This window comes from Triturus cristatus, chromosome 1_1 (genome assembly GCF_964204655.1).
Source record: "Triturus cristatus chromosome 1_1, aTriCri1.1, whole genome shotgun sequence".
Taxonomy (NCBI): Eukaryota; Metazoa; Chordata; class Amphibia; order Caudata; family Salamandridae; genus Triturus; species Triturus cristatus.
The window spans coordinates 1,071,811,730-1,071,833,642 of NC_140579.1; the positions used below are offsets into that span (position 1 = coordinate 1,071,811,730).

The window sequence follows — 21,913 nt, forward strand, 5'->3', positions numbered from 1 at the left end:
AGTCCACACAACAGCGATTTATTTCGATACCTCTTTAGCAATATAGAACAGACACTGATTCTCTATCCTTCTTATCCTGACTCAATATCATGTTTCAGCTCAAAGTGACTGAGGGGGGCAGTAGGGATCTAATCATAAAAGTAAATTGGATCATAAGCATATGTTTATGACCGAATTTACCTTTTCTAATCCTGCCAGAAGTTCACAAAGAGATTCCATGCAGGTGGAAATCCTTTTATGGATGCACAGATCTTCATTACAAACGAGGAGATGTCTGCAGCTGTTTATCTCTTTCTAGGAGTGGGAGTTGGGTTTTACAAGGTGTGTTTTCCTTTGTCGTTTAAGAATGCTTTCAAATGAATATTTGCGCATTTTCAAGCTTCCACACATCTCCTTTATTCCCTGGAAGGGTTGCACATTTACTGCATCAAAGGGCCTGCATAACTCCCCTTCCAGGGTGAGAAGGGGTCAGCATCACCCCCAGTTTGTAAGAGGTGTAGGGGAAAGGTTTCCACCATTTTTTCCCCTTGTGCAAAAACAAGAAAAAAGTGTGTTCCGACAGAAGTCCTATTCCACCTGTGTGCACATCTCCAATTTGGAGTACTCCACACTCTGAGAATAGGATCCTGCCGTAAAAGTCATTTGACCTTCCCTGGAGTTCGCCAGGAAGCCTGTTAAGATTTACAAGTGTATTCTGGAAATGTTGATGAATTCAAAAAGTCGCAAACTTGTGTTCAGGCAAAGACAGAGATCTCTGCCCATAATTCTCTGACTTTGTGAATAGACCCTTTAGAGTTTGGCGGAGCGGGAGCAGTCCCGTAAAATGGCGGTGCTCCTGTCCCACCAAACATATGGCTCTCTTAACCTATATGAAGTAGGGAAACCACTGGATTTACTTTGCAAAATCCAACACATAGAACTTGGTTAAAGAAGGGACACAAACAGCCTTATGTAGAGTCCAGTGGAAACACGTAAATGTGTGGTAACTGCATTTCTTCACGCTTGCAACGTAAAGTAATTTGCTATTAATGAAACAGGGAAAACGTGACCTTAACCAGCTGCAAATGGCTTTTGTTAAATTCTCTGTGAATAATTAGGCAAACCTTGAGATATACATGATTAAAGAATTGTATTTCTTCATTTTTGATCAAGCTTAAATCATGGTAAATTGTGGCTTCCTGAAATGCAAAAGTGTAATTACAGCTTCAAGCTCATTTACCACTTACATCAAAGTAAGGCCAGAAAGGAACAGGGTGGAAGACTTTTCCATATGCATATTCTCCATTATGATAGTAATGTTGAAAACACTAGGAAAAGTGACAGCCCAGGTGGAAACCCTGTACCTTGCAGCTTTCCTTATGTCTTATTTGCTAATCAAAATCAAATAGAAAGGAATTTTAACACAATGCAAATCCAGGAGTACATTAGGTGAAGCACTTGTAGGAACCTAGACTTTTCTAAACTCTCCCTGTAGTTCAGTTTTTCACGTTCAACAAGGCTTCTTGTCTAGAGCTATCTTGACCTGTTTGGAGAAGTCCACCCAGACACAGCAAGCAGATTGGTCTAGTTTTGTCCCGTTGGAGAATAAAATGTGTTATTTTCTTTTATTGTAGATTTGCGATAAAGCTTCTAGAGGATCTGGTGTTCTTCGTGGTGGACATTCCCAACAATGGGCAGAGCGTTTTGGATGTCATGATGACGAAAGCTAACCGAGAGCGGCAGAAAATGATGTGGGAGCAAAACATCCTGAAACAGGTTGGAAACACTGAGGGCAAAAAGGAGGTGGGGCAATAATATGAGGAGTGAGTTGAACATAGGCGAAGGATGGAGGGAGGGGATTATGAAGATGCTGATGAGGAGCAGTAAGAAGTCAGAAGAGAAGCTTTAAGAGGAAAGCAAGCTGCTGTCGTGGGGTGGGTGGTGCATGAGCCATCGTCCAGTGGCATGCCAGATAACTGCCAGGAGTGTACATTGGATATCAACTGGAGGATTGTAACTTAGGGTCTGATTAGCAAATTGGTGCACATGTTACTCCTTTGAAAACACAGCACAGTACCCTCAGTAAACTCTCAGTCCACCCCCTTCTTGAAAGACTGGCAGATGGTAAGCTTTCTGTCCCGGTTGCCAGTGTTAATTGAAAGCTTTCAACAACAGCACGATGGAGTATTGGCCGTCGGTTAAAGGGCATTACATCACCTGCTCTATTTAGGGTGGATGGTGTAATGTGCTTTTTTCTGTTCCTCAACACCAGGTAAAACCTTTTGGTGATGGACACAAAAAAGCAAATAATGACCCACCACACCCGGGGAGAAAATCTTCCGGAGAGTGGGGGGCTTGATATTTTTTTTTTCAGAAATAATCTCCCCCTTTGTGTAAAACCAAAAAGTTTAACTATTTAGTGAACGGGCATCAAAAGCTATGGCAGCTGTCCCCAAATGTTTTACAACCTGAACAGAACTGCTATGTCAGTGGTTCCTGTCTAGGTACAGAGATTACTACTGGGCCAGTGGTCATTTCTAAATTTGACAGATGGAATTTCCTTGAAGTTGTGGAGGTTGTGTCCTTTGCCATCCCAATGGACATTACTATGTCCATAAAAGAATAAATAAATCAAGCTTTTAGTCACTAGGGAGATGCTAGGTGAGATTTTGAGAAAGGGGTGGGAGAGGTCATGTTATGGGACTGAGAGATGTTGAGAAATGTACCTGGGTGCGGATGCAGATCAAATAAAAGGGAGGAGCTGAAATGTCTAAAAGAGATCAGAGACCATTGAGCAACAGCACACTGTGAAGTACTGTCCCTTTACAAATTTTGAAACTGGAGTCAGGAAATGTAAATTACCATCTCTTAGAAAAACATTTTTAGGTGTTTTTCTATCTAGTTAGAAATAGAATATTGACTGTGTGCAGTAACATTCAATGTAGTATTTTGATGTGTACTTATTGTAGGCATTGATTTTCAATTATCCATGTCATGTTTTATTAGTGCAAACCAAGTAATAGTGATTGCAATGAGCATGATTCATCTGAAGCCAATGCTTGGTCAAATATTGTATTTTTAACATTGATGTTACAATGCAAAATTCTTAACCACAGCAATCTTCATTTGTGCATTACAGATCTTTGGTATTCTGAAGGCGCCATTCAAGGATAAGGGAACCGAGGGACCCCTTGTGAGGCTGGAAGAACTCTCAGATCAAAAGAATGCCCCCTACCGGTATATGTTCCGCCTCTGCTACCGTGTGCTGCGCCACTCTCAAGAAGATTACCGCAAAAACCAAGTAGGCACCGCAAGTCAATGCACTTAACATGGCCTGAGATCAAGCAGCATCGTAGTATAGTGTTGTATATAGTCTCTCATATAACTGCTTTGAACAACGGAATGCCTTTCTCATCTCATAAACACATACAAATTCTCTCAACTTCTACCAAACAGTGCAAAGCTGTCATAAGGGGGAGCAACCAGGGCCATTTGCTACAGGGCCACTCTTACTCAGTGCCCGCTAAATGTATTTATTTAGCAAAACCAGGGTTTTGTGATATATTCAAGAAGAGACACGTAACATCAGATGTCACTAGGTGGGGCCATATGCAGAAGCTGTCTCTAAATGTGTCCTAGTACATTGTTTGTATTTTGTCTAAGGTGCTTCTGCTACCATCAAACCAGAGAGAGGCCCCACGTGGTGTTTGTGACACGAGTCCTCCACACATTCTGACACGCCTGAGTCTCTGCTAGTCTAACAAGCACTGGCTCCTTGCTTAACAACTTGTTTTTTTGTGCATTTTTTCACAGTATCCTAACCCAATGCCCTTTTCCTATTCCCACATTCTCTCAACACAGACGATTGCTCAGTATATCCCAGTCTAGTAAGAGCCAGGACTACTTCATTCACCACCATTACTATCTACCACTCACACATCTTGCAATCCTTTGTCTCTCCTCTTAGCAAGGTAGCACACAGACCCAGTTTCCCTAGCAGCATCCTCTGTTAGGCAAACTTTGTCAAAATACTCTCAATCAACAGACCTGACACTCTCTCCTTTGTTTCCCACCTTCAGGAACACATTGCCAAGCAGTTCGGTGTCATGCAGTCCCAGATTGGCTAGGACATTCTTGCTGAGGACACCATCACCGCTCTCCTGCACAACAACCGCAAACTCCTTGAGAAACACATCACAAAGACAGAGGTTGAGACATTTGTCAACCTAGTGCGCAAGAACCAAGAACCCCGGTAAGTCTTCAGAGCTGAGAGCATCTCTTACTTCCCTAAAGTAGGCCTTTGCCAATGACACTTAGTGGTTCTGGCTTCATATGCTAAGAAAAATATGTAAATGATAGAAATAAAGGTAACCATAAAACAATCAACCCTTTCGTGACAAGTATGGGTGCTTCCCTTTTCTTTAGGTTTAAGTATATTGAAGAAGCTTGGCAAATATTTTTTATTACCAAGGTCTTAGTGCATCACTCTATGGAGTACGTCTAGGGAACTCAGGTTTCTATTCTACCACAGAAGATACAGGAGCAAAACTTGAACATAAATCTCATACTTAAAGAGCAGAGGCGCGTGCGCACACACACACACACACACACACACACGCACCCCCCCCCCCCCCTCCCCCCCATAATTTCCTTGTCACAGAGCAGAGACATGACTGGAACCCAAACACCTCATTAGTGTAGAGCAGTAATACACGAGTGACCTGATTACCTATTGTTACAGAGCAGAAATACAAATGGTACCCGAACATCTCATTCTATATACAGCAGACACGTTCACATACTTTTAAAATTGATTTTAGAGTTCTTATATGGTGCTTTTAGACCTCTTATAACAAAGGGTACTAGCATACTCACTTGCACAGCATCTCCAGGTGGAAGAGAAATAACTTAACAGATATGCGAAGCAAGTGAGAGCAATATTCATTTATGGATGATATCACTTACAAGATATATACATTTGTAGTCAGCAGTCGCTAAAGTATATATAGAGAACAGCATACATAAGAGTATATATTTGTAATGAGCAGCAGTTGTCAGAAAGAGGACGGGGTGAGGGTTTGTGTAATAAGAACGTGACACAGTGTATATATTAGGGGTGCAATTGACAGCATTTATACATTAGAAGTCAGTAATAATCGGACAATAATCACACCTCTATATCAGCAGCATGAACAATGTGAGCGATGCAAACGTGAGGTAGGCAGTTTTAGGCAGTGCTTTAGTTTGGCTTTGGATATTTGAATGAGGCAGCAGGTCTCATATGGATTGAAGGGCATTCCAGACTCTAGGGGCATTCCCTGCGGCAGTGTGCTTGATGGTGGACATGTTTTGAAAGAAGGTGTTTTGAGAAGTATTTTTAATTGTATTCTTGTGGTTATTAACAGACGATTTCAGTTCGTATGTGAGGTTGGAGGTCGCAGGGAGTAAGCTGGACTGCTTTGCATGGAAAACAGGGTTTTTTAAAAGGAGCCAACACTTCCATGTTAACCTATTCAGGGAGTTTAGAACAGAAGACATTCTGTTGAAGTTTCTCGTGTCAGCTATCATCAACCAGCTTCCTCATCATAATCTTTATTCGGCTAAACTCAAGTTAACCATTAAAGATGCATTATAATACAAACGCAAGTCATCTTAAAATAGGGACGCACATAATAAAATATCAACCAATCAAGCCAATACATATGATGACCTGCCCTGTAGAAGTAAAATCCGTAAAACAATGCTCACAATACTCAATAGACAATTCAAAATAAAGTAAAAAATAACAGGCAATTAACTTCTACAATAAACAGTGTCTAAAATCAGCCCTCCATGGCATGGCATACCTTATAATAATTGATAACTTAAAAAACTTGCGACCAAAAAACAAATAATACAGTCACTAAGTGACTGCAAAAATAGCAATGTTGAACGAATTTGATAAAAATGTAAACCTTTTAAAATGGTGATAATAAAATCTCTCCTTAGTTTCTCATAATAATTGCAAAACATCACACAATGTAAGGTTCTTGAGGAGACGTAAAGTCACTCACCCAATTACCTAGATTTTGCGTTTCACCACAAGGTTCTGGAACTGCTAATAACAGATATACTAATTTCATTCTGAACCTTTTAAGCAGAAAGCGGTGATGATTATTGGTTACCGCAAGGAGTTACGGCTCCATAAAAGCAACAGTTTCTAGGCTTTCCCTTTCAGCTTGCTGCCTCATAAAAAATTTCCTTATAACCCACATCATATCACTCTTAACCAAAGACCTCAAATTATCAAACATTTCCTGCCCCCCATTGCTGAGAAACACTTCTTAATTTCACTAAGTCAAGTGATCCTCACAACCTTGTCCATAAAGAGACACGAAGCAAGATGTCTTTGTTTAATTGAGCGTTCCCCCTGGACCAAACAGAAACCCAGTGAAGACGGGGGCAGAGTGTCAAGGTATCATAAAGATAAGTTACAACTAATCCTTCATGCGCTACAAAAGTAGGCACCCCTGGCGGTATGCTCGATAGCTGCCTAAATAATATGTGTCTGCAAATCTGAAGTTTGAAACAATTAGCGTATCCCCAAAGGTCACTACCATAAGCCTCCTTTGAAATACATTTTGTTTGGTACACCTTCAGTAATGCAAAACCAGTGACTAAGGAGTTCACCCACTTAAATTCCATGCCTTTAGTTTCAATAAGGGGTTTCCAACTAAATTTCAAATCAAACAAAATACCTAGATAAGAAAAAGAAGGGACCTTCCGTAAGATATGATCTTGGGCTTGAAAAGTCCTGGTTTCAGTGGAGCTAGGAACGGCAGTCATAATAAAAGATTTATTAAAATAAGTTGAACAGTCCAGGCTTTCCATAAAGGATACAAATTAGTCAAGAAGAGTTTGCAATCCCTTGGCAGTCCTTACTAAAAGAACAATGTCATCCGCGTAAAGCAAAGCTGGAATAGGTTTTTCCCTAAGGGGCAGTCTTCTCTTGTCACTAATAAAGTGCTCTCTAAACTGTTAATATTTAAAGTAAATAGGAATAATGTAATAATACATCCTTGACGGACCCCTTTATTAGTACAAAAAGTTCTGGAAAAAGGACAATCTCTGGCATACTAAGGCAGTAGCATCCATATGGAGATTCTTCAAAAATTTAAAAAAAGCACGAGACCCCAGTCGAACCCTAACAAGAGGAGGATGTTCCACAGCTTCGAACAATTAACTCGGTCCAAAGCTGAGGTAGGATCCATAAACACCATATGCATCGCCCCTGATCTTGCCACTGTGTATTTATTTATGATTAAATATAAATTCAGGCATTGATCATTAGTAGTCTTCTCCACCCTAAAACCATATTGCAGGTCAGATAAGATAGGATTGTTATCCTATCCGCCCAAGTTAATAAACAGTTTAGGAGGAGAAATGGGTGTGTAACATTGTGGTTTGTACTTGTCTCCCTTCGTGATAGAGGAGGACCATGACCACAAAGGTCCTGACTTAATAGCTGCATTCAGAAGCTGAGTAAGCAAAGGAGCCCAAAGCACAGGTTCTTCAATGTATAACTCTGACTAGATCCCATCCAGGCCCGGTGCCTTACCCCTGGCAAGTCACAAGATCCCCCGCTCAACTTCATCAAGGTTAAAAACAAGGTTCTAAGCCACATTTTCAAACAATCCTTCAATAGGGGAGATGTCAGATGGCTGATTACTATAAATCTCAGAAAAATGTGACACCTATTTTTCTGGAGTGTAATGATGGCAGAGGAAGCCATTATCTTGTGGCACAAAGAGAGAGTGATTGACAATCTCCCAATTGACCGCGCTGTTCTTCAGACAGTGAGCATGAAGGAGACACTCCCCGGCCTCATCTTTTAAAATATTTTTACTTTTTTTAACCACTGCCCTATATCAAATCTGACCTGATGCTACCATATTTGTGTGCCTAGGTTTGGTTTTCAGGGCCAGCATCAAATTCTAGGTGTGCATCGGATCAATCTCTATCGAACCACCTATGCAGTTGAATAGACCTCTGCTTGGGGATATAGGTAAAAGAGACCTGACTTTGCTAGCAATATTCCACAAAGCATTTACTATCTTAACAGAGGATGAGTATTTGTTTAAGCAAATAGCAAAATCCTCAGCACAATCAGAAAATAGTTGATTGTTCAAGTTATCAGGCTCTATTTTCAAGTTATCACCTCAATTTTTGCTCTTGGTCTTTCAGTACCAGGCTTTTTTATACACATCTGTCATCTTAAGCATATGGGTCCTGTTCAGTCTTACAGAGGAGCATTTAGGATTGTGATCACTAAAACTACTGATAGGAATATAAACATTCTCCAAAAGGTCAAAAATGGGGCTGAAACAAGAACAAAGTAAATAGTCGAAAAGCGCCCCATACCTGTAAAAGTAAAAGGAATAGGACAAGAAGGATTACGAGAAACACATTTGTCAAAGGAATAAACAGGACTACATTTACAAAAAAAGATTATTTAAAAAATCCCCTGGCATAGTACGTCCCAAGTACAATCCAGAATTTGTCCCACCTAAAGAAGGAAGCCTAAGACACCATTTTGTGTTGCCACATAAATGGATATTAAAATCTCCTAGCATTAGAACACCAGGTGGTGAAGAAGTACTGCCTACTGTCTTATCAAGGTAAGATTTTAAAGAATGTAGGTGAACCACACTGCTTGAGGATGGATTATCATTGTAGAACTTCAGTAAAACATTAACTGTTTTAGGGTGAGTGATCCTAATGGCTTCGAGGTTAGGGGAACCAGTTGCTAGTGCATCATATTTACATTTCAACAATAAGAAAGTTAATATCATAAAACCATTTTTAGTGTGACCAGAGCTAGTAGCAATCACAAGGATGAATCCTTATAGCCTTCCAAAAAAGCTACATGAAGTGCCCCATGTTTCTTGCAGGCAGACTAGGGGCCTTATTGAGACTACGGCAGTCCTGTGGTGGTGGTCTGACCATCACCACACTGCGGGGCCGGGCGCAGTATTATAAGTGTGGCGGTCGGATCGCCACTGCTACTAAAGTGAATCATGGATCCTGCGGTGGTCTGGCAGCGGTTCAAGGGCAAAATATGCTGGCAGTGCCAGAGCTTCCCCGCCGAGCATATTTTGAGTTACCTCACCGCCACCCTTTACATGGCAAACGCACCGCCATGAAAAGGGTGGTGGTGAGGCAACAAAGGGGGGCATACAGGGCCCCCTTGTGCCACTGTGCCTGGGGGCACATGCAGGGGGGCACATGTACTGCCCTCCTTTAGAGTTGCACCCCCAGTTCCTGCATGGTGTGACATGTATGCCACACCGTGCAGGAAGGTTCAGGTAACCTTCTGAGAATAGCAGTCTGCCTGTTAGGTTATTTAATGAGCCTGACAGACCGCTGCTCTCAGACCGCCACTGAACCACCCGCCAGACCAGGAGACAATTCCTGATCTGTCAGGCAGTCTAACTACAGGTTTGACAGTCCCACAGCAGACAGTGCATTGCACCGTTTGCTGTGGGACCGCCAAACTCGTAATAAGGCCCTCAGTTAAATAGCTTGAAAAGGAAATCTCATCGTTGACTTTGCTAGACATCCCTGCCACATTCCAACTAATGACTTTGAGGCCTGGCACTGTCCTCAAGACAGGACGAGAAACTTCATTTCCAGTTACGGAGCTAACACCTCACATCCATAATCCAAGTCGAGTCAGTCGCAGCTCGCTTATGAGTTCAGAGGCTCAACCCTATTAAAAAAGCTTACTGCAAAATTACCAGGGGCTTCCTTTGCCTGCTTCTCCAAAGTTGTAGTGTGTCCCTCAGTATCAAAGAGTGGTATTGGTGGTTTATAAAAAAAAACTAGTGGGAGCCCCATTATAGAGGAGACAGTACCCAGTTTAAAAGAAGATGTCACAGTCAACAAGTGACCTGCCACCCCAGTCAAATTGAAATTAATTATGACACAGTCCCCATCAAAAAAGTTCTTGTCCCTCCCAATCCAACTAACCCTTCTGACCATGTTAATGCATTGGGAGATTCGTGGTCCATCAACCACATGCCTCCCTAACCAATGACTCACTTTGTTATAAAGCTGTTCAAAAGACTCATTCAAAGCAGCTTATAATGGGATACGTTGCCTAGAATAACAACATTAGGCTTTGCCTCATGGGGTAAATTAACACATGTATCTACAACAAAATGCAAACCTCCTGTACAACCCTGAAATGCACCAGGTCTTCCTCTGTTACTAAAGAGGTTAGAATCGGGCCTTCTCTGGGATGTAGAAGCATTCTGAACCGTCAAAGAACCATTTGAAGCTGGGTCGAATGGGACAAAATATTAAAAGGGATTGTAGGGCACTTTTGGGTTGTATTCTCCCACACCCAATTATTCACTATGCCCCTTATATATTGTGGGACAATAGGAGAACAATGACCATCCACACGCTTGGGTACTAGACCCCCCTCTCCCTCCATGACCCGGCTCTTCTACAGAGCTTACCACCAACTTGCCACCCGGCTTAGCAGTGACAAACTTGATGTAATCAAACAGGTCAGATGAAGTGTTTTCAATTACCTTGAGTCTTTTAAGGCAAGGCCTGAGGGAATCTTGAAGTATAGCTTCAATTTAAAAAAAAAGAAAGTTGCAACGCAGAGTCCAAGGAATACTCTCCTATAGAACTAGGACTAAGGCTTACCTTACCGCCCCATTGAGCGCCCAGGGCCAAGACTCAGTCCCCCTTCAGTTCTTTGCGCTTCGGGCCCTGCTCATCTTTTTTTTCCCTTCTTTCTTGCTGGAAGTTGAGACTTCAGGTTCACCTCATCCAGAATAGTAGTAAAGTCTGAGCTGGGCTGATGCACATCCCCTTACACGGTCACAGAACTAATATCTCTAGATAGTCTGTCCCCTGTAAATGATCCGAAGATGTAATACTAGTCTTAGCCAGGGCAGGGGATAAGCTATCTGACAGTGCTACTGTGGCCAACCTTGTGTACGAATCCAGCTCTTCTTCAACATTGGTGATCAGTTCGTTAAGGGCTCCCTTGGCTGAAGAGAGGAAAGAGAAAATAGTGATCTGAACCATAGCCACCTTCCTGAGCTTTATTCTGGAAAGAGCTGGAGGAAACCTGTGCTGGAGCTAACTCCCACTTACCAATCACCCCAGATGCCTGAAGCAGAAGAAAGAGCAGTGGCCTGGTTGGGTCTCATTGGGGCACAGACTAGCCTGCTCTTGGCCCAGTCTACCCCTGGGTATGTACCGGGGCACGTTCTGCACCATGGAAAGAACTGAACGCTTTTAGTAACATCCAGGTTAGAAGCGAGTCGTTCACCTGGGCTTAGCTGGTGAAATGGTTTCTGGGCTCTGGAGTCCCCAAGTCTTGACAACAGCATCCTTCTTCCATCGCACAGAGCAGAACACTGATCGTGAATCCCCAGCAACGCTCTTACTACTCCAACCTTACCAGCTGTGAATGAGAAATCAGCATATCTGCAGAGTGAAAGTTTGGTTTGAGACGGTTAAGCCATGACCTCGGTAGCCAGTTAGTAGAGAGTTCCCATATTCTATCCAAGATATCGCCTGCACACCCACATTAAAGTAATGTTTGGGGATGAATAGCGTGCTGTTATTGAAGAGCTTCAGGAGATATCTAGCATGTTTTGTGATTTGTTTGATATGAATTACACTGTTGCTATCCAGTGTGGTGACCATGGATTTGGCTGAGTTCTCAATCTTGTGGAAGACGTTTTGGGCCTGTAGCTTAGTGATCCAGTCAAAAGGAAGGAGTTTAGAGCTAGACGGCGATAGTTGGAGGAATTCCATAATTTGATGATTGTCATCACATAACCTCAGCATCTCATTGTTACAGAATAAGCAAAATAATGGAACTTGAACACTTCATTCCTATCATTCATGTACAGCAGAGACACACCTAACTTGAGCAACTCATTGTTACATAACAGAGATAGGTCCATCTGCATATCTCATTTTCACAGAGCAAAGACACACACAGTGGACTTGAGCGTTTCAGCTCTGCACACAAAGAAAAGATTGGCACCTCCTTACCAAACTAACACTAGACACAAGAGATTGAAAGTATATCAAAAGATATTTATTGCTGTTGTCATCCCGCTGCTTTCTTTGGATTTAAGATGTGCATGCTTTTGCATTGTGACAGTTCAGTCTCACAGTGTTATATATAATGTCTGTCTGCTTTTGGCATTATTAAATGGTTATAGTCTGTATTGTGGGGACGAAATAACATGCGATCACTCTCCAACCATCACTGATACTTGCCAGGGAAGCACATCTTGGGTTTAAATTCCACAATAACCAGGAAAAGGCCATGGCCTCTCCATTTAATAGTTTGGTGTAATGCAGCTGGAGCGTCCGTGGGCAAATGTACCTAGTGAACTTGAAAAGGGAAATATATTGTTTTGTAATTTGTCTTGAAAAGGCCTTTCCTGAATCGTGGATTGGCAAATTGTCAGCAGCTGCCACTTTCCAAGTGACTCCATGTAGTTTAAAATTAATTAACAAGCAGGAGATTCCATCAGGCAGCTCACACCTGCGCAGAGGAATTTTATTGGCATTTACTACAGAAGATGCTGCTAATAGCTGTTCCTTTGTATGGGCCTGGAAAGTTCCTTCTGCACAATCTTTAGCTGGGAGAGAGTCATTTGAAAAGGTTTTTGGATGTGCTTAGGGAAACTTGTGTGGTAAACACAACCCTGCCCAGTGCAGTTTTTTATGAGTTTGTGGCCAAAATCAACACAGACACCCTTCATGGGGTTTTCATGGGCAAATATGCTTCTTGTGCTTGGACAAAGATTCAAAGAGATTAATTGTGCGATTTGTTGGGCGTCACCTGCCATGTGCTACTTTTCACAGGTTCTTGGATTACCTTTCTGACCTGAGCGTGTCCAACAACATTGCCATTCCTGTAACTCAAGAGCTCATCTGTAAGTGTGTGCTAGAGCCCAAGAACAATGACATCATGATCAAGACAGAGTGAGTACAATAAGGCTCTCATATTTTCTGGTGAGAAGCCCTTTGGTTGCTCTGGTCTACCTGCCAACCCAGGGAAGCTTTAAGAGAAGGAGGAGCATTGAGGACTGTGAGGATGAGGTCTGGCTGACCTGGAGTGACAAGAACAATGACACGCATGAAAAAAGCATCCACCAACTGTCCCAAGAAGCCAGGGCGGGAAACACCCCCAATGAGAACATCCTGACATACTACCGGTAAGCGACATCAACATTGCCTATCCCAAATGTACGTTTTGGGCCCTTGCCTGCCGCGGGTACTTGGGCCTCCCACACAAGTGAGGCACCATTTTTACCGGGAGACCTGGGGGAACGCTGGGTGGTGGTAAATTTGTGTGAGCCCGGTGATGCCACTACTTTCCCACCCCAAAATGTGTGAAAAAAGTGATTTTTTCAGCAAAAATTGAGGTTTGCAGGGGATTCTGGGTAAGGAAACGTTGGGGGATCCACGCAAGCCATACCTCCCTGGAAGCCGCCGGGTGTCTAGTTTTCAGAAATGCATGGGTTTGGTAGGTTTCCCTAGATGGCCGCCGAGCACCGGGCCAAAAACCAAAGTGACCCCCCTTGCAAAACCAGGTGGTTTTGCGATAGGCCATTTTGATGTCGCCTCACTACGTTTTGGGCCCTTGCCTGCCGCGGGTACTTGGGCCTCCCACACAAGTGAGGCACCATTTTTACCGGGAGACCTGGGGGAACGCTGGGTGGTGGTAAATTTGTGTCAGCCCGGTGATGCCACTACTTTCCCACCCCAAAATGTGTGAAAAAAGTGATTTTTGGAGCAAAAATTGAGGTTTGCAGGGGATTCTGGGTAAGGAAACGTTGGGGGATCCACGCAAGCCATACCTCCCTGGAAGCCGCCGGGTGTCTAGTTTTCAGAAATACGTGGGTTTGGTAGGTTTCCCTAGATGGCCGCCGAGCACCGGGCCAAAAACCAAAGTGACCCCCCTTGCAAAACCAGGTGGTTTTGAGATAGGCCATTTTGATGTCGCCTCACTACGTTTTGGGCCCTTGCCTGCCGCGGGTACTTGGGCCTCCCACACAAGTGAAGCACCATTTTTACCGGGAGACCTGGGGGAACGCTGGGTGGTGGTAAATTTGTGTGAGCCCGGTGATGCCACTACTTTCCCACCCCAAAATGTGTGAAAAAAGTGATTTTTTGAGCAAAAATTGAGGTTTGCAGGGGATTCTGGGTAAGGAAACGTTGGGGGATCCACGCAAGCCATACCTCCCTGGAAGCCGCCAGGTGTCTAGTTTTCAGAAATGCGTGGGTTTGGTAGGTTTCCCTAGATGGCCGCCGAGCACCGGGCCAAAAACCAAAGTGACCCCCCTTGCAAAACCAGGTGGTTTTGAGATAGGCCATTTTGATGTCGCCTCACTACGTTTTGGGCCCTTGCCTGCCGCGGGTACTTGGGCCTCCCACACAAGTGAAGCACCATTTTTACCGGGAGACCTGGGGGAACGCTGGGTGGTGGTAAATTTGTGTGAGCCCGGTGATGCCACTACTTTCCCACCCCAAAATGTGTGAAAAAAGTGATTTTTTGAGCAAAAATTGAGGTTTGCAGGGGATTCTGGGTAAGGAAACGTTGGGGGATCCACGCAAGCCATACCTCCCTGAAAGCCGCCGGGTGTCTAGTTTTCAGAAATGCATGGGTTTGGTTGGTTTCCCTAGATGGCCGCCGAGCACCGGGCCAAAAACCAAAGTGACCCCCCTTGCAAAACCAGGTGGTTTTGCCATAGGCCATTTTGATGTCGCCTCACTACGTTTTGGGCCCTTGCCTGCCGCGGGTACTTGGGCCTCCCACACAAGTGAGGCACCATTTTTACCGGGAGACCTGGGGGAACGCTGGGTGGTGGTAAATTTGTGTGAGCCCGGTGATGCCACTACTTTCCCACCCCAAAATGTGTGAAAAAAGTGATTTTTTCAGCAAAAATTGAGGTTTGCAGGGGATTCTGGGTAAGGAAACGTTGGGGGATCCACGCAAGCCATACCTCCCTGGAAGCCGCCGGGTGTCTAGTTTTCAGAAATGCGTGGGTTTGGTAGGTTTCCCTAGATGGCCGCCGAGCACCGGGCCAAAAACCAAAGTGACCCCCCTTGCAAAACCAGGTGGTTTTGCGATAGGCCATTTTGATGTCGCCTCACTACGTTTTGGGCCCTTGCCTGCCGCGGGTACTTGGGCCTCCCACACAAGTGAGGCACCATTTTTACCGGGAGACCTGGGGGAACGCTGGGTGGTGGTAAATTTGTGTCAGCCCGGTGATGCCACTACTTTCCCACCCCAAAATGTGTGAAAAAAGTGATTTTTGGAGCAAAAATTGAGGTTTGCAGGGGATTCTGGGTAAGGAAACGTTGGGGGATCCACGCAAGCCATACCTCCCTGGAAGCCGCCGGGTGTCTAGTTTTCAGAAATACGTGGGTTCGGTAGGTTTCCCTAGATGGCCGCCGAGCACCGGGCCAAAAACCAAAGTGACCCCCCTTGCAAAACCAGGTGGTTTTGAGATAGGCCATTTTGATGTCGCCTCACTACGTTTTGGGCCCTTGCCTGCCGCGGGTACTTGGGCCTCCCACACAAGTGAAGCACCATTTTTACCGGGAGACCTGGGGGAACGCTGGGTGGTGGTAAATTTGTGTGAGCCCGGTGATGCCACTACTTTCCCACCCCAAAATGTGTGAAAAAAGTGATTTTTTCAGCAAAAATTGAGGTTTGCAGGGGATTCTGGGTAAGGAAACGTTGGGGGATCCACGCAAGCCATACCTCCCTGGAAGCCGCCAAGTGTCTAGTTTTCAGAAATGCGTGGGTTTGGTAGGTTTCCCTAGATGGCCGCCGAGCACCGGGCCAAAAACCAAAGTGACCCCCCTTGCAAAACCAGGTGGTTTTGCCATAGGCCATTTTGATGTCGCCTCACTACGTTTTGGGCCCTTGCCTGCCGCGGGTACTTGGGCCTCCCACACAAGTGAGGCACCATTTTTACCGGGAGACCTGGGGGAACGCTGGGTGGTGGTAAATTTGTGTGAGCCCGGTGATGCCACTACTTTCCCACCCCAAAATGTGTGAAAAAAGTGATTTTTTCAGCAAAAATTGAGGTTTGCAGGGGATTCTGGGTAAGGAAACGTTGGGGGATCCACGCAAGCCATACCTCCCTGGAAGCCGCCGGGTGTCTAGTTTTCAGAAATGCGTGGGTTTGGTAGGTTTCCCTAGATGGCCGCCGAGCACCGGGCCAAAAACCAAAGTGACCCCCCTTGCAAAACCAGGTGGTTTTGCGATAGGCCATTTTGATGTCGCCTCACTACGTTTTGGGCCCTTGCCTGCCGCGGGTACTTGGGCCTCCCACACAAGTGAGGCACCATTTTTACCGGGAGACCTGGGGGAACGCTGGGTGGTGGTAAATTTGTGTCAGCCCGGTGATGCCACTACTTTCCCACCCCAAAATGTGTGAAAAAAGTGATTTTTTCAGCAAAAATTGAGGTTTGCAGGGAATACTGGGTAAGGAAACGTTGGGGGATCCACGCAAGCCATACTTCCTTGGATGCCGCCGGGTGTCTAGTTTTCAGAAATGTCTGGGTTTGGTAGGTTTCCCTAGGTGCCGGCAGGGCTAGAGTTAAAAAACTACAGCTAGTCACATAGCCAAAAAAGGGTCATTTTTCACTGCAAAATTGAGGTGTGACCACCTTGCCTTTTGCGCCGTTTCCTGTCGCAGGCACCAGGCCGACCCGCACAAGTGAGGTACCATTTTTCTCGTATGACTTTGGGGAACGCGGGGTGGGTGCAAATTTGTGGATCCATGCAGATTCCAGAACTTTCCATCCCAGAAATGTGGGGAAAATGTGTTTTTTTTGTCATTTTTTTACGTTTGCAAAGGATTCTGGGTAACAGACCATGGTAGGAGGCAGTCAAGTCACCCCATCCTGGATTCCCCTGGGTGTCTAGTTTTCAAAAATGGATAGGTTTGCTAGGTTTCCCTAAGTGCCGGCAGGGCTAGGGTTCAAAAACTACAGCTAGTCACTTTGCCAAAAAAAGGGTCATTTTTCACTGCAAAATTGAGGTGTGACCACGTTGTGTTTTGCGCCGTTTCCTGTCGCGGGCACTAGGCCGACCCGCACAAGTGAGGTACCATTTTTCTCGTAGGACTTTGGGGAACGCGGGGTGGGTGGAAATTTGTGGATCCACGCAGATTCCAGAACTTTCCATCCCAGAAATGTGGGGAAAATGTGTTTTTTTTGTAATTTTTTTACGTTTGCAAGGGATTCTGGGTAACAGACCATGGTGGGAGGCAGTCAAGTCACCCCATCCTGGATTCCCCTGGGTGTCTAGTTTTCAAAAATGTATAGATTTGCTAGGTTTCCCTAGGTGCCGGCAGGGCTAGGGTTCAAAAACTACAGCTAGTCACTTTGCCAAAAAAGGGTCATTTTTCACTGCAAAATTGAGGTGTGACCACGTTGCGTTTTGCGCCATTTCCTGTCGCGGGCACTAGGCCGAACCGCACAAGTGAGGTACCATTTTTCTCGTAGGACTTTGGGGAACGCGGGGTGGGTGGAAATTTGTGGATCCACGCAGATTCCAGAACTTTCCATCCCAGAAATGTGGGGAAAATGTGTTTTTTTGTCATTTTTTTACGTTTGCAAGGGATTCTGGGTAACAGACCATGGTGGGAGGCAGTCAAGTCACCCCATCCTGGATTTCCCTGGGTGTCTAGTTTTCAAAAATGTATAGGTTTGCTAGGTTTCCCTAAGTGCCGGCAGGGCTAGGGTTCAAAAACTACAGCTAGTCACTCTGCCAAAAAAGGGTCAATTTTCACTGCAAAATTGAGGTGTGACCACGTTGCGTTTTGCGCCATTTCCTGTCGCGGGCACTAGGCCGAACCGCACAAGTGAGGTACCATTTTTCTCGTAGGACTTTGGGGAACGCGGGGTGGGTGGAAATTTGTGGATCCACGCAGATTCCAGAACTTTCCATCCCAGAAATGTGGGGAAAATGTGTTTTTTTGTCATTTTTTTACGTTTGCAAGGGATTCTGGGTAACAGACCATGGTGGGAGGCAGTCAAGTCACCCCATCCTGGATTCCCCTGGGTGTCTAGTTTTCAAAAATGTATAGGTTTGCTAGGTTTCCCTAAGTGCCGGCAGGGCTAGGGTTCAAAAACTACAGCTAGTCACTCTGCCAAAAAAGGGTCATTTTTCACTGCAAAATTGAGGTGTGACCACGTTGCGTTTTGCGCCGTTTCCTGTCGCGGGCACTAGGCCGACCCGCACAAGTGAGGTGCCATTTTTCTCGTAGGACTTTGGGGAACGTGGGGTGGGTGGAAATATGTGGATCCACGCAGATTCCAGAACTTTCCATCCCAGAAATGTGGGGAAAATGTGTTTTTTTTGTCATTTTTTTATGTTTGCAAGGGATTCTGGGTAACAGACCATGGTGGGAGGCAGTCAAGTCACCCCATCCTGGATTCCCCTGGGTGTCTAGTTTTCAAAAATGTATAGGTTTGCTAGGTTTCCCTAAGTGCCGGCAGGGCTAGGGTTCAAAAACTACAGCTAGTCACTCTGCCAAAAAAGGGTCATTTTTCACTGCAAAATTGAGGTGTGACCACGTTGCGTTTTGCGCCGTTTCCTGTCGCGGGCACTAGGCCGACCCGCACAAGTGAGGTACCATTTTTCTCGTAGGACTTTGGGGAACGCGGGGTGGGTGGAAATTTGTGGATCCACGCAGATTCCAGAACTTTCCATCCCAGAAATGTGGGGAAAATGTGTTTTTTTTGTCATTTTTTTACGTTTGCAAGGGATTCTGGGTAACAGACCATGGTGGGAGGCAGTCAAGTCACCCCATCCTGGATTCCCCTGGGTGTCTAGTTTTCAAAAATGTATAGGTTTGCTAGGTTTCCCTAGGTGCCGGCAGGGCTAGGGTTCAAAAACTACAGCTAGTCACTTTGCCAAAAAAGGGTCATTTTTCACTGCAAAATTGAGGTGTGACCACGTTGCGTTTTGCGCCATTTCCTGTCGCGGGCACTAGGCCGACCCGCACAAGTGAGGTACCATTTTTCTCGTAGGACTTTGGGGAACGCGGGGTGGGTGGAAATTTGTGGATCCACGCAGATTCCAGAACTTTCCATCCCAGAAATGTGGGGAAAATGTGTTTTTTTTGTCATTTTTTTACGTTTGCAAGGGATTCTGGGTAACAGACCATGGTGGGAGGCAGTCAAGTCACCCCATCCTGGATTCCCCTGGGTGTCTAGTTTTCAAAAATGTATAGGTTTGCTAGGTTTCCCTAGGTGCCGGCAGGGCTAGGGTTCAAAAACTACAGCTAGACTCTTCGCAAAAAAAGTGTAAATTTTCAGTGTGAAAATGTGGTGTGTTCAGCTTAGGTTTTGAGCCACTTCCTGTCGTGGGCACTATGCCTACCCACACAAGTGAGGTACCATTTTTATCGGGAGACTTAGGGTAGTTCAGATTTGTAAAGCAACTGTTATTACCTATTGATTTTGGATGCATTTCTCCCTTCCAAATGAAAGACATTGTGTAAAAAAAAAGTCATTTTGAAAAATGACCAATAATTGTCATGCAAGTATGAGTATTCCCAATTTCGAAAATGTGCAAATATGCACTGTTTCTAAACTCTGTAGTTTGTTCCCATTTCAGAAATACATAGGTGTCTTTCATACCGATTTTTCCATGTATACATTTTCCCACAATAATTGCTATAGACCCGGAACAAAAAAAAAACACCATTACAAAATGCTGCTCAGTTTTTTACTCTGGGTTCATTGGGCTCTTGGTGAACCTACAAGTCCTATATATCCCCACAACCAGGAAGGTCCAGTGGATGTAACGGTACATTGCTTTCTAAGAGATGTGATAATTAGAAGAAGTTACAGGTGAAAACGTTGACTCAAAAGGCTGCTTTTTTCAACTAATTTTTAATTTTTCCTATATTTAACTGTTAGTTTCTATAAAGAAACCTTGATGGATCTACACAAATGACCCCTTGCTGAATTCAGAATTTTGTCTACTTTTCAAAAATGTATAGCTTTCCAGGGTCCATTATTGTTTTTGTACCCATTTCTACCATTAACTGGAAGGAGGTTGAAAGCACAAAAAATAGCAAAAAGAGGGTATGTCCCAGAAAAATGCCAAAACTGTGTAAAAAATGTTGGTTTTCTGACAAAATTCTGTCATTCCCTAAAAGCTGGAGAAATGGTGATTTCAGCCCCACAAACCCTTTTTTGATACCATTTGCAGAGAAAAACCCAGAAGCTTTCATTTGCAGCCCGTTTTTCCCATTTTTCACAAAAAAACCAAACTTTTGCTGTATTTTGACTAATTTCTGGGAACCCTCTAGGAGAATCCACAAACCCTGGGTACCTTTAGAATCCCCATGATGTTGGAAGAAAAGGACGCAAATTTGGCGTGGATACCTAATGTGGTCAAAAAGTTACAGGGGCCTAAGCGCGCACTACCCCAAATAGCCCAAAAAAGGCTTAGCACAGGAGGGGAAAAGGCCTAGCAGCGAAGGGGTTAATTGTTAGTTGTGTTAGAATACTGAGAAATGCCTGAAGTGGTTAGATGTTTGGGTTAGCAAGACTGATGCTTGAGTGAGGTAGATGTAAGTTTGTGTGATGATGAATAAAGGTTGTGTGATTTGGGAATGAAGATTTCGTGAGCTGGAATTACTGATAGGGTGAGATGGATTCAGGATTGGTGTGAAGAGTCATGTTGGGTGAAAAGCATTGATCTTTGATTGAGAGTTGATGGTTAGGTAGAAATGTAAAAACAGCTGAGTTTTAAAGGGTGATATAGTGAGAGTGATGGTTGGGAAAGACAGGTGTGATAGACTGATATGTGGGTGAAGCCAGTTCATTGTTAAGTGAGATGGCTTGATTATTCACTGAAATGAAATGGTTGTTTGATGAGGGCCATTGGCAAGCATGATATGAAAGTAAATCAGCATGATAAATCAATGTATGGAAGAGTTGAGTGCACAGCTGGTTACGATGAGTAAAACCCAATTTGGGATGAGTTGGAAAGTGGATGGAATTAATCTGAATGAGACAGGGCTGAGTGAGGTAAAGCATAACTTGGTAATGTGATTAATATGTCTGGGTAAGATAAGTTGATTATGTGAGATGTTGATTTGGTAGGTTAATCTGAAAAGTCGGTGGCTGTGGGAGATAAATCTGTTAATTGGTTCAAGAGATAAATGAGCCATTTTCAATGTTACTGTAGTAAGCGAATAGGTCAAAAGAGTTGTTGATTGAATTATATATATATATATATATATATATATATATATATATATATATATATATATATATATATATATATGAAACCACGATTGCCACAAACTTGAAGAGACCACTCCCGGTGAGTAAACCCATTTATTCTGATGGTTGCACAAACCCTCTGCCAAGCACATGCAGAGCACAAATGTCCAGCCAGATGCATTTTCGGGCATTTCCCGCCCTTGTTCACTGGCCCAGGCACACTCGACAGCAAGCGGACCACCTGCACACAATTAAATATCCCGCCCCAGTGGGCGTGTGTGCGAGTGCATCATGGTCCTCATAGTCCGCTTTGAAATAAACCCTTGTGGGTGCCACTGAATGTCCCAAATAAACACTTCTTCCCATGTGGGCATGCTTACAGAGTACAAGGCATCAAGTCCGTGCCAATACATGCCCTCAGAACGGACTCACCGCACATGCAGCGTCTCTTTGTTTCTGCCGCTGCTGTCCCGCATAATCTGCAGTGGGGCTCTTCGCGACCTGGACGGGCATATCATCATTGATTCATGGGTGACGAGGTTCCATGGGAAAAGGAAATAATATGGTCGCTGAATGGAATGGGTGGGTGTCTGTGTAGGCCACTTGATGTGTGGGTGAGAAAAGTTGATAACTGAGTGCA

General features: G+C 44.4%; 1 protein-coding gene across 1 annotated transcript in view; it reads left to right on the forward strand.

Annotated features, from left to right (window-relative positions):
* The window catches only part of ITPR3 (inositol 1,4,5-trisphosphate receptor type 3), an 895,552-nt gene that overhangs the window by 516,295 nt on the left and 357,344 nt on the right, over nt 1-21,913 (forward strand). The window contains 5 exon segments of the mRNA XM_085647149.1: nt 1,614-1,755; nt 3,119-3,280; nt 4,059-4,231; nt 12,871-12,990; nt 13,077-13,223. Of these exon segments, the coding sequence (XP_085503275.1) occupies nt 1,614-1,755; nt 3,119-3,280; nt 4,059-4,231; nt 12,871-12,990; nt 13,077-13,223 (744 nt within the window).